We start from the raw sequence: 13,959 nt of genomic DNA, 5'->3' as shown, positions 1-13,959 counted from the left end.
CTGTTATATCCCACCATTGAATTTAACCTTCGTCTAGTGTTAAACGAAACGAGCCGTTCTTGAACTCGGTTCGGTTCGGCTAAAGCTTGTTCCCGAACGTTAATGAGTCGAGCCGAATCACATAAACAGGCTCGTTTGGTTAACAAACGAGCCCGAGCTTTGTTCGCGAACGTTCGTTTAAATAATATTTTTATTATAAATATTATATATACATATAAAATTATAATTTATAAATAAATAAAATATTAATTTAAAATATATAAATAAAATAAATAATTTTAAACTTTCTTTATAATTTATATATAAATTTTTAAAAAATAAGACAAACGAGCTCGAACGAACCTAAACGAAGCGAATACGAACACAAGTTCAAATAACAAAAATTTTTAACGAGCCGAACTCGAACACTACGAACGAGCTCGAAAGCTTAACGAACAAACACGAGTCTTGTTCGTAAACGTTAACAAATACTTAAAATTTGGCTCGACTCGGATCGTTAACAACTCTACATTCGACCCAATTTCATGTGGCAATTGCCACTGCATTTTTATCACATATTCTCTGTTAAAAAAATAAATAAATAAAAGTAAAAATAAATGAAAATAAACACTCGGAAAAGAAACAACAATTGTTCTTCCCTTTCACATTATGTGGTATGAATTCACTTTAGAAATTTTATGGTATATTTGTTTTGTTAAATAATTTGAACGTGGAATATAAAAAATTATGTTAAAAAAATAAAAATAATGAATATGTACAATAATATTAATATTTTTTATAAAATGTGTGTATTTATTGTTAAAAGAACATACTCATATATTCTTTCACAATAGATTTGTATTTAGAAGATCTGCCCATAATCTACTCTCTTCATCCCACTTGTTATGCCATAAATACGATAATTTAAGATAATTAATTAATTTAATTAAAATAAAAAAAAATGATTGATTATAAATTTAAAATATGATTAAATTATTTTTCTAAAAAACAAAACAAATAAAATGAGACAACCGAATAAGGTAGGACAGAGAGAATATTATTACACATTTTATATGAGTTAAACAATGACGTTACAATATTGAGATATAATGAAATAAAATTCAACGAATTATTAACATAATATAAATACATTATTTATTTATTATGAAGTCAACCGATAGAATTGATGACGAATTTGTTTGTGAGTTTTCGTTTTTGAATTTGAATTTTTGAATAGTAAAAATTGAATAGTAAAAAATTGGTTTGATGTGATATAAACAGAGGTTGATATAATATTTTTAATATAAAATAAATTTATAGTATAATATTAAAAAAATAATAATAATTACTCCCTCCATCAGCCTCCAAGGTCACATTTACATTTTGTATCATTGTACTTAATATTAAAAATATCTCTATATTTGTATTATTTTTTTTATTTTTTTTACAAATGTCATTCTATTAGTATTTATAAGACACTAATGGAAATAATTTTACAATTTTTTCTTAATTTGCTCTACGTTTTGATATAATAATCAATACACAAAAAGTAAATGAGACCTTAGAGCCGGACGGAGGTAGTATTTGATATGCTATTTTTGAAAGAAAAAAAAAATCTTAATAGTAAAAATATGTCGTAAAACCCTCGAAAGAACACAACCAAAGTAATTATTACAAAGTCAGCCACATATAGAGACATATAGAGACAGACAATACATAAATTATGTTAACATAGTCGCAGCAGTCACATGTAACACAATACAACAGTAGATTTCGGCGCAAAAAATATATTAATACAGCAAATCTATATAAGTAAAGAGCTTCACAGAAAAGCTAATCTGCAGAAATTAATCAAAAAGTATCTCCAAACTAAAGAAATTACGACACATTGCTCGACACAGAAGATCCATAACCAGATTAAATATTAGTCCCCCACTAATCCAAGAAATAATTGCATAATTGCAAGCTGTAAAACAATGGATATGCCACTCCATATAATGGAGAATCATTAAGATCAAATTTTGTCAAACTCAGGATCACTTATAATATACAAAAATTTTAGCAAGTGCAGCAGCCCTACATGGTACCACTAATGGTAGCAAAATATAGGTAAGATCCCCTACGAATTCTCGCTATCGATCATTATCCGCAGTAAGCTGAAGAATTAGACAAAGTTCGATACAAATATCATAAATAAAAGCCATCATCATGATTGCATGACACAAACTTTGGAATGAATCCGACAGAAAGGGAAGGGCATCATGCGGGGATTGACCGTGTTCCACATTAAGCCATCATTGTTGCGACAATTTAGACACTAAGACGATTGCAGACTAACCATTATCGAACAAAATACTTACGTGATGAAAAAGAAATGAGTTTCTATATTGTAAAATTGCCCACAGATTTGTAGTATACTAGTTCAAGTGTTTCTTCATATTTTAGCTTCAAGAAAGCATCACCAAGAAAATTATAATAGTCGTGTGTGTTGTTCTTATATCAAACTTGATCGAATTTCTACCATTCATCAATTTTTTTTTTTAAATATTAAATCAAACACCTATTTTTTATTTTCTAAACAAAATTAATTTTACATTCAAAGTATCACATTATACAACTATTCAAATTCAAAATTTTTCCTATTCAAATTCCAAACCAAAATCCAAACTCCCAAATAAACACACCCTATTATATGTTATTTCTACACAATTCCACAAAAAAAATAAAAAAATATTAATATAAAATATAATATATAGACATAAAAATAAAAGACTCCAAGTTTGGGCTTCTATTTTTCAAATTTTTAGAAGCATCACTTAGAAAATTACAATAGTCTTGTGAGTTCACTTAATGCCTTATTTCTACGCAATTCCACAAAAATATTAATAAAAATGTACAATATAAACACATAACAATAAAAGTCTAACAAAAATGCAGAAAACATCATTCTCTATAATATGTTAACGATTCTCCATACCTTGTAATAAAAATACTTAAAACTATAAAAACTAACTAGATATAGACAATTTTCTAGGTTCAACCTACATATTATCTTTCTCTAATCTATCGAATTCAATAATCACATAAGTGGACGATTCCATAAAAATATCAATAAAAATGTACAGAAAACATCATTTTCTATAATACTTTGAAGATTCTTCATACCTCGAAATAAAAATACTTAAAACTATAAAAACTAAATAGACAAAGACAATTTTCTAGGTTCAACCTACATATTATCTTTCTCTAGTCTATTGAATTCAATAATCACTTAAATTGCCGATGCCACAAAAATATCAATAAAAATGTACAGAAAACATCATTCTCTATAATATTTTGATGATTCTTCATACCTCTGCAATAAAAATACTTAAACTATAAAAACTAAATAGATATAGACAACTTTCTAGGTTCAAACTACATATTATCTTTCTCTAGTCCATCGAATTCAATAATCACTGAAATTGACTAAGGGCGCCGAGCAATTTAGTGGAGCACTAATCATATGCTACGACTAATGTGATTCGCAGCTAGGATTCAAACATATAATGTTGTTTATTAGCACAAAATAGAGCAACAATGTGATCAAGCACTGAATTATAAACACTTTCCGCACAAATATTATTCCAAAGTGAGCTTTAGGTATAAAGTTGAACATGAACATCTATGGCTTCCAAAACAACGATCAATACATTAGAATAGCCAACGATACCTGATCATCCAATCTCCGTTCGACAGAACAAGCTAAGAACTGAACAAACTTGTATTAACAATCTGTATCTTCGGCCATAACACTTCATTTAACAAAGATTATCGAAGATCAAGCCACGACTTCAGCTCCATATTTGCATAAACATCACTCAATTAAGTCATCCAATTCGAATCCATAAACCCCATCGTTTTGCAAACTCATGTCGAACACTTGTGAATCCATTTTCATCTCATAATTCTTCCCTTCTAAATCACCTAAATACTTTCTCCTACCGCCTTTAATTCGAACCTTTTCTTTTGCTACACTTGCCAAACTATTTCTACACTCAGGATTATTACCATTCACATTTTCTCCCTTACTTGAGCTGCCATGGCTGGCCCTAGAGTTTCTACGATTCCTCTTTCGTTGCAGATCCATTTTCCCTGCAATTACCGAATCTTCCTCCAAACCAGAAGGCTCAATTGCATCAGGAGTAGCATCAATTGTATCAATTTTCCCGTAAGGCTTGGCGCTATGAACAACGCCTTTGGGGAAAAACCTCATCGACGGCAAGCCATTATCAGGCCGAAACAGCTCGGGGCCGTCGTTTTCAGACCACAAATCGAGTCCGCCCGGCTTTTGAAACCTATCCGCAAGCACCTTCAATTGCTCATCAGCGCTGACGGAGAACAGATTTGGTGGCTTCTCGACGACTTCCCAAGGGCGTTCGAGTTCGGAAACGGCGGCCTTAAGCTCCGCGCGTTTCCTCATTTCGTAAATTTGGCGCTCTCGAGCCAAACGAGCTTTCAGCAGCTGTTTCGCCTTCTTCGCTTGCATTCTCTTCCACTGCCACTTCGAGACACCTCCGGGGTACGTCCGAGGCCCGCCGCCCATCTGAATCGGCATTGATTTGAAACGGATTGAACCAGAAGGAGTGATCGATAGATGCGAGAGTTTTTGGGTTAGGGTAACTGAATCGCCGCAAATCGACATGGATTTCACTGCTGAAAGAGATTGCAGCGGTACAGAGATCGGAATCGACATCGTGAACTCTCTCTGTAAATCGTATGAACTAAACCTTCAATTCGGTAGAAAATTTGCAGTGGAGACGAGATCAGGCATCGATGGCGTGGCGAAGACGACGAACAATGGAAAATCATAATCTCTTGGCGAGAGTTAATTGGGCTTTGATTATTTATAGTATAGGCTTTTTAATTGGGCTTTGATATAATTTCGCTATGGGCTTTTTAATTGGGGATTATTTAAATTGTAATATGGGCTTTATTTATTTTTTACTTCTATGTGATCTAAATTTATTTTAAGTTTTTTTCTTTTTTTTTTTATAATTCAAACTTATTCGTACAAAATATTATTTTTTTCTACTTTTTTATCATAAAAGAAAAAATATATATTTTTAATTATTTTTTTTAAAATTCGTATCGGATCAAATAGACATAATCTTACATAACGAATAAAGTATTATTATTTTACAATGAATTTGATATAAAAAATAAAATTGCAGACAAATAATAGCAGATAATGGAATTTGAGACAAAAGAAATTCAGTAATAAAAATGGATTATTTTGTTTAGTAAAAAGATAATTAAGTTGTTAAATATATATATATCTATATATAAGTTACAACATATAAAAAGAATATACTATATATTGATAGTTAAAAAAAGTAAATCGACCACTAAAAATGATAAATTGGATGAAAAATATATTATTGTATTTTTAAATTAGAGTTTTAATTTGATAATTTATTTTAATAATTAGATATGTTATTTTACAAAATCTTAATAATATAAAAATCATTAAAATTAAATAATAGTAAATAAAATTAACAAATAAACATAAATTAAATGTGAAAAATAAAATAAATAAATAAAAGGTTGACTATGACTTAAAATCCTAAACCCCATAATTTTTGTGGAGAAAAAAAAATACATAGATTTTGTAGACTAAGGGTGTGTTTGTTTGGGGTTTGGATTTTGAGTTGGGATTTGAATAGTAAAAATTTTGAATTTGAATAGTTGTATGATGTGATATAAATAGGGTTTGATGTGATGTTTTGAATGTAAAATTGATTTTTAGTATAATATAAAAAAATAAAAAATAGGTGTTTGATTTGATATTTTTGGGGGGAAAAAATTGGATTAATAGTAAAAATCCACCAAAATCCTTCAAACAAACACACCCGAAATGAATTATGAAAATAAACAAATAATAAATTTGGAGTTTGAGCCCATAAGTTCATGATAATACTAAAGTGTACCATATCTCAAAAGACTCTTACTTTAAAATGGGCTCAACTGTCAACTTAGAGGTAACAAATAATCAAGCTCAAAAAATTAATATTTCCTCCGTCTCAAACACTCTGCAATATTTAATTTTTTTGGGTACATCCCAAACATCTTGTAACATTTTTTTTTACATCCCAAATACTCTGCAATATTTCTAAAATAAGAAATAATTAATTATACTTAATCTTTACTCTACACTTTATCCCCTCACATCATCCAAATAAAAAAATAAAATATATATATTTTTTCATCACATCACCTAATTTTTAAATTATCATACTTAATACTACACACCTAAAAACCCGTGCCAAAAACAAATGTTGCTCCTTGTTTAAAAGGGATGGATTAATAACAATAATAAAGATATTTTTACTTGATAATATATAGATTATTATAATAAAAAAAAAAAAAAAAAAACTTATATTTCCTGAAATTATAAAATATGTATTTACTGAAATAATATTTTTCTGCCATTCAAATTATATTCATTTTTTTTAATTTTTTATAAAAAATATTATCGTTTTTTCTAAAATAAAAAAGTATTAATATTTTATATTTTTTACTATAAAAAAATAACAATTATTACTTATTTTTATTAAATTTATATCCATCAAATCAACATACAATTACAAGTATGGAGTACTTGGTAAAAAATGACCTAAGTGGTGAATTTCTGACCTATAATTGATCGATGCCCACTTGTTACTTTGTATTTATTTTAATTTCTTTAGATAGTAATTATATATTTAGATGTTATATTTTTTATAATAGAGCATAAAATATTTTACATAAAATTGTAAATATTATGAAAATAAATAAATAAAGCCAAAAGAACTATTTAACTGTATTTCATAGACAAATTTCAATAAAAATAATTTACCAATATTTTCAATAATATACAATATTTTATTTCATAATTAAAATAATAAAAAACTACTTAACGCAAACAAGTTTCCACAATGTTTTCATTATTTTCTATAATTAACATAAAATTTTTCCAAAAATTTCAAATAAAATAGCACTCCTCCGTCCCATCATTTATGTCTGTTCCACATGTCATGTCACTTTTTAAAAAAAAAAAAAATTAAATATTTTAATCTAATTTTAAATTTTCTAATTTAATTTTTTAAAAATTTAATTATATTAATTAATTATTTTAATTTTAATCTACAATGATTTATATTATAGGTTAATTATTTTCACTAATACTCCCTCCGTCCCAGGTACCATGTCCACGTTGCCGTTTCTGTCCGTCCCACATACCATGTCACTTTTATTTTTTGGAAAATAATTACACACTTTAATCTCATTTTAAATTTTTTTAATTTTAAGTAAACTAATTAGTTATCTTAATCTTAATTTATAATTATTTATATTATAAAATAATTATTTTCACTGATACATTCTTAACTATCTACTAATTATACATCTCATAAAATACCGTGTCTACAGTGTAACATACGCGGTATATGAGACGGAAGGGAGTATATTTTTAATTAGAATTCCGTTGAAGTGTGGCAAGAAACTTGCCAGCTCTAAAAGATAGTGTGACATCATTAATGTTACGTCGTCGTTTTGATAATAACAACTGAACTTAGGAAATTCATTTCAACTTTTAGGTGTTAGGTGGAGAGCATTAAATACCCAATAATTTTTATTTTTTTTTAATTCCTTCCTATCTATGTATGTCATATTTTAATTTTTATTTTTTTTTTATAATATCAACAATGTTGGATTTAATTTTAAAATATATTGTCATGATTTATTCAAAATAAATTGAATTATGTAAAATATTATCCCTCCTATCGGAATAGTTGATGCATTTGATCATTTTGATTAGTGATACGATATTTAAAAAATAAATATAAATTAATTATAATATATTACAATATTATTTTATTATTTGATGTGCAACTAGCGTTGTTGGTATGCTTGAAATAAATATTAATATATATGAATAAAAAAATTTAGAATATATGTTCAAATATTTTTAAATATTCTATATCTTAAAATATATATATATAATATAGATATTATTTTGTAAAAAAAATAAAATTTTATATAATACAATTAAATAAACAAATATTTTTATTTATTTATAATTAACATAAATAAATAAATTTTTAATAATTCTATATAATTTTAAAAATTTAATTAAATTGATTTATATTTATAAAATATATTTAAAATCGATAAATTTATTAAAATATAAAATAAAATTAAAAACGTTTCAACTATATTAGTACTTTTTAAAACCATAATAATATTAAATTATTAAATACAGTATAATTATTGTTGAATAATACTTTCTCCGTCCATTTACAATGTTTACATATTTTTATTTTAGGACGTCCAATTATAAAGTTAACATTTCGTTAAATACTTTATTTTTTTCCACAAATACCCTTATTTTACATCACATCGACAAAAATGTCATTAAATTACTTTTAACTACTCACTATAATTAAAATACTATTATTTCTTAAATATCGTGCCAAAAATAAATGTAAACTTTATAAGTTGACGGAGGGAGTAAATAATTACACTCGCTAATACAAAATTTATTGAATTAGATATAAAATATCTTAAACTATATGAATTATTTAGACCACATATGATTGTGCTTAGTAGAAAATATTTATATATATATATATAATTAAAAGTATAATGAATAATGATGACGAGGACAGCATGCGGCGATTCTCAGTGGTGCAAAGTAAATATAACCAACCAATCTGCACCTACTCTCTATTATCATTATTATTATTATTATTATTATTATTATTATTATTTAATGGGTTTCTTCAATTTTTTTTAATTGCGATTTTTTTTAAAATAATATTTTATATTTTTTTACACAATTATCTACATTATATATAAAAAAAATTCAAAAAAATAAAAATTAACACTTATTACAAAAAGTCAAATATTCAATAATACGGAATATATTTTTATATTTTTAATACATCTTCCGTCTCATAACAAAGTATCAATTTCTTTTTTTTTTAAGTAATTGTACTATATACCTAACATTACAAATACTCTTACAATTTAAAATATATTACACACAAATACAATTACCTTTATATCACACATATTAAGACCATCTCCAACCCATTCCTTCATTTTTGCAGTAGCTATAGTAAAAATGCAGTTGATCTACAGTAATTTTACTCCAACCATAAACTTCAATTTTTCACTCTAAAAAGTATATTCCATATATATTCTTCTTTTATATTATTTTACATAACTTTTTATATTTATAAATTATACCCCAATTTTATTTTATTTTTACAATATAACCCAAATATATATAATTACACATTATTTTTAAAAAACTATATAATTATATATCATTTTTCGAAAGATAAAATTATATCTCACTTTTAAAAAAATAAAATTATACATTATTTTTAAAAAAATAAAATTATATCACTTTTCAAAAAATAAAAGTATACATAATTTTTCAAAAAAAATATAATTACACAATATATCCCAAAAAATAATAAAAATACACAAATACCACAAAACACCACACAAACTCCACTCCAAAATAATATTTTTTAGTAATTGAACGAACGGAATACAAATTTTCGTACCACATACAAAAAATCAATCTAATAAAAAAACGTTGAGGAAAAAAAACCAATAATTTAAATATGAAATATTGAAGCTTTTTTATATATTATTATTTATTAAGATATGTAAAATAATATTTATAAGATAAAAAATAATATCAAATTTTGATGAGAAAATATAATAATATATTATTTATATTATATAGATGTTTATATATATATATATATTTATTATTATTATGGAAATAATGTGTTAGCAATAATTTATTGGATAAACAATTTAATATATATATATAATAGTTGATAAGATTGATTATTCAAGTGCACAACTGGCCAGGCATTAAGAAAGAAGATTATAAATCATAAAAATAAATATTTAATTTGATAAATATATATATATATATAATTAAAAACAAAAACAAAACATAACAGTATCGAAGCCAATATACATTCAAGCAGACTCTTATTAATTAACTCAATTATTACATGCATCATACAGTCATTTCTATTGTCAACATCTAAATAATTTTATTATATAATGGGATTAAAAAGCAAAGATCATAAGGATAACTACACAAATTAAAATTAATTTATTTGGTTTTGATTTGAATTTAAATTTAAATATTTAATATAATCATTTATTAAATAAAATAATATATTTTTAGGGTGTGTTTGTTATTCATCCCATTTTTTTTCCCAAAAATATCAATCAAATATTTATTTTTTATTTTTTATATTATACTAAAAATCAATTTTGCATTCAAAACATCACATCAACACCTATTTATATTATACTCCCTCCGTCTATTTACAAGGTTTACATTTACTTCAGTGAGTAGTTAAAAGTAGTGTAATGACATTTTTGCCCTTACTTTTTTGTGTAAAAGTAATGATGTGATGTAAAATAAGAGTATTTGTGGAAAAAAATAGGGTATTTAATGAAATATTAACTTTGTAATTGGATATCACATAATATAAATATGTAAACATTGTAAATGGACGGAAAGAGTATCATACAACTATTCAAATTCAAAATCTTTTATATTTAAATTCCAACTTAAAATCCAAACTTCCAAACAAACACATCTTTATTGAAAATCATATTAATTTAATGGTATTAATTTTATTTCTAATGAGAACAAAACAAATCCACGATCTTAAATCATTAAATGACACGTCAGTCATTGGTAATCCTAGCACATTTAGAATTGACATGAAAATTCAAAAAATAAATAGTTTTATTAAAATGTAATAAAAGTATAAAGGTAGGTGAATGTATTTATAGAAATTTAAAAAGAATTGAAAGAATGTAAATAATGTATAATAATGACGGTGATATTTATTATAAATAAATATTAAATTATGGATAATAGTTAAATATTAATATATTAAATTTATCACAATTAGTAATTAGATAAAATTATTGATAAAAAAAAATTAAAAAAAAAGAACAAATCTTACTAACAAAAGAAAAATATAATTAGTATAAAACATACTAAGAATTTTCAAATGTTGTATATATATATGGATTGTTTTCTTTTAAAAAAATTATTCTTTTATTCAAATAATAATTTAAATGTAAAGTTATTTTAAACATAAACAATACTTCTTTCGTTCCAGGATTATAGTCTGAATTGTGTTTGGTACGAGATTAAAGAAATATTGATATTATATTAGTAGTTGATAAAAAATACAGGTAAATTTTTTTTTTGCCATTGTGAGTGTATTAGGGTAAAATGTAGTGGCAATTGTGAAATAATAATGAAAAAGTAATTATAGTTTTATAATGACATGATTATTTATGAAAATGAGACTATTATTTTGAAACGGATAAAAATGGTAAACAAGACTATTGTATTGAGACGGAGGGAGAATAATATAGGCCCATGTATATGGTTTCAATATTTTATGATCTCTTAACTAAGAGTCCATCTTCATAAATCAATATATAATATTATATAGTCCCGTAAGGGATGGTCTGGTGGTGTAGATGTTGGATTTGTGACTTTAGTGTGACTTTTTTGTCGAACCTGGTTTGCAAAGTATTAGGTTCAGTCGGGGTTTACTCAGTGTGCACTTTCGGGTAGCGACTGCAGCCCACGTCATCCAAAAAAAAAATATAGTATTTTTGTCCCACAATAAATATAGTATTATTTTTTATTTTTGTGTGTCTCAAAATAAAGATATTATTTTTTAATTTAGTAATTATATAAACATTATTTATTTTTATATCATAATCTAATAGAGATATTTTTTTATTATTATAAAACAATATAATAATAATATTAAAAAAAATTACGTTAAAAAAAAATAATGTTACTTTTACGGAATGAAGGTAGTATTAACATTATAAACATATGTATAATTTTATAGAATATTAATATTGTACTATATTATATGAATTTTTATTATATGTTATCAGTTTATGCTATGGTTTTATTATACTAGCGTATAATCTTATGTTGAAATCAATTATATTATACTATTATATATTTTAATTAAAATATTATTTTCGTTTATTTCACTTAAAAGTATTAATTTTTTATTATAATAAAAGTAAATATATTAATATTAAAATATTTTTAATTTTTACATAAATTAAAAATATATAATTATTTGTACAATTAATTTATATATGAAATACAATAGGCAAAAATGGTAAAATTATAATAAATATTTTCACTAAATAATAAAATATTGTTTATTTTTTAATTTACTATAAAATCGTACATATCCATTTAGATCGGTACGAAAGGAGTATTATGTAGATTATTAATATGTTTTCATTAAAGATAATATAGAAGTCTAATATTTGTATAGCTGATAAAAATAATTAAGTCGATCCGAAAAATCGATCCGAGCACGACCCAAAAAATAAAGATTGGGTTTCAAAATTATGCCGGAAAAATTTACGGATTAGATTGGCCCGACATTGTTGAAAATCCAAACCTTGTTTGGGCTTGTGCAAATTGCGCCGGGCCATTAACCGGGTTGCGTATGGTTTGGCACGATTTATCAAATAAATTTTGTATTTATATATTTAAATATAAAATTAAATTAAAAAATAATTATATATTTAATATTTAAAATTGTAATAAATAATAAAAATATTGTTTTATTATAATTATATTATTTAAATTAATATAATTTATTTTTATTGTAAGTACACAAAACAAATTTAAAATAAAAGAAAATTAAAAACTAGAATGACCGAACCTGGTTTAAAATCGTGTCATATATGGGATTGAATTTTATTTTATTTTATTATATTTTAATATAATAATTAATATTTAAAAATCATTTTATTGAACTTAATTATGGTTCGGCATTATTATATATATATATACTGTAATTAACGAAGACAAGACAGTCACGAGGGGTGCTGCTGTGATCGACTGTGCCTATAATTAATGCTTGTTTTAATTCGTCGTCACACAGTAGAGGAGGTGACCTAATTAACGTTATTTAAGGTGTGTTTCTTTTGGCGATGTTGAAAAAAATTGGTTTAAATTTGATATTTCATTCGTCTCGAATATTTTGTCCGTTTTTATAAATACATAAATTTAGAAGAATATAATTAATAAATAATTAAAAATGTATTAGTGAAAATAATTATTATATAATAAAAATAATTATAAATTAAAATTAAAATAACTTATTAGTATAATTAAAATTAAAAAAATTATAAATTAAATTTTTTAAAATGTGTATAATTTTTTTTTTTCAAAAAAGAAAAGTGACAAAATAAGTGTGATAGACGAAAATGGAAAGATGGACATGATAAGTAAGATGGAGGGAATATTAAAATAATGTACAATAAAATATTTTGTGAGAGAAAAAAATATTTTTTTTTTTAGAGAAACGCATAATTCAAATAGTAGAAAAGTTAAGTTTTGTGGGAGTCTATTAAGATGCTGCTTAGGGGATTTAAATCCGAATTCTACGGATTCATCCCATATCATCAAACCACTATATATATATATATACTCCCTCCGTTCCAAAAGATTTGTCTTGTTTTTCCATTTTCGTCCGTCTTAAAACAATTGTTTTTGTTTCCTTATTTAGTAGCCGTGGTCCCCACTTTATAATAAAATTATTCTTATTTTTTCATACTATCCATAATTATTACTCTAACGTACTTTTTAAAATTCTTTAAAAAGTAAGGGCATTTTAGTCATTTACATTCTACTTTATACACACTTTCAATTAAATACTATTATTCTTTAATTCCCGTGTCAATTCTCAATAAGACACACTTCTTTTGGGACTGAGGGAGTATATTACATGAAAAATCTGGCGTTACTATTATTTAAGCGCATTGTAATGATACGATAGCAAAATAGAATGTGAGAAAGAAATTGCAAATTATTCAAAAAATTATATTATATTCGTAATTAGAATAGGT

General features: G+C 24.6%; 1 protein-coding gene across 1 annotated transcript; it reads right to left on the bottom strand.

The window, feature by feature from the left end:
* Window positions 1-3,572: 3,572 nt before the first annotated feature.
* LOC127251140 (uncharacterized) lies at window positions 3,573-4,832 on the bottom strand. Its single transcript, XM_051274739.1, has one exon. The coding sequence runs from the start codon at window positions 4,712-4,714 to the stop codon at window positions 3,836-3,838; it is 879 nt and encodes a 292-aa protein (XP_051130696.1). The 5' UTR covers window positions 4,715-4,832; the 3' UTR covers window positions 3,573-3,835.
* Between the last annotated feature and the right edge of the window lie 9,127 nt (window positions 4,833-13,959).

The sequence above is a fragment of the Andrographis paniculata genome, unplaced genomic scaffold (assembly GCF_009805555.1).
Source record: "Andrographis paniculata isolate CXL003 unplaced genomic scaffold, ASM980555v1 Contig38END, whole genome shotgun sequence".
Lineage (NCBI taxonomy): Eukaryota > Viridiplantae > Streptophyta > Magnoliopsida > Lamiales > Acanthaceae > Andrographis > Andrographis paniculata.
This window is presented reverse-complemented; position numbering and strand designations above follow the sequence as displayed.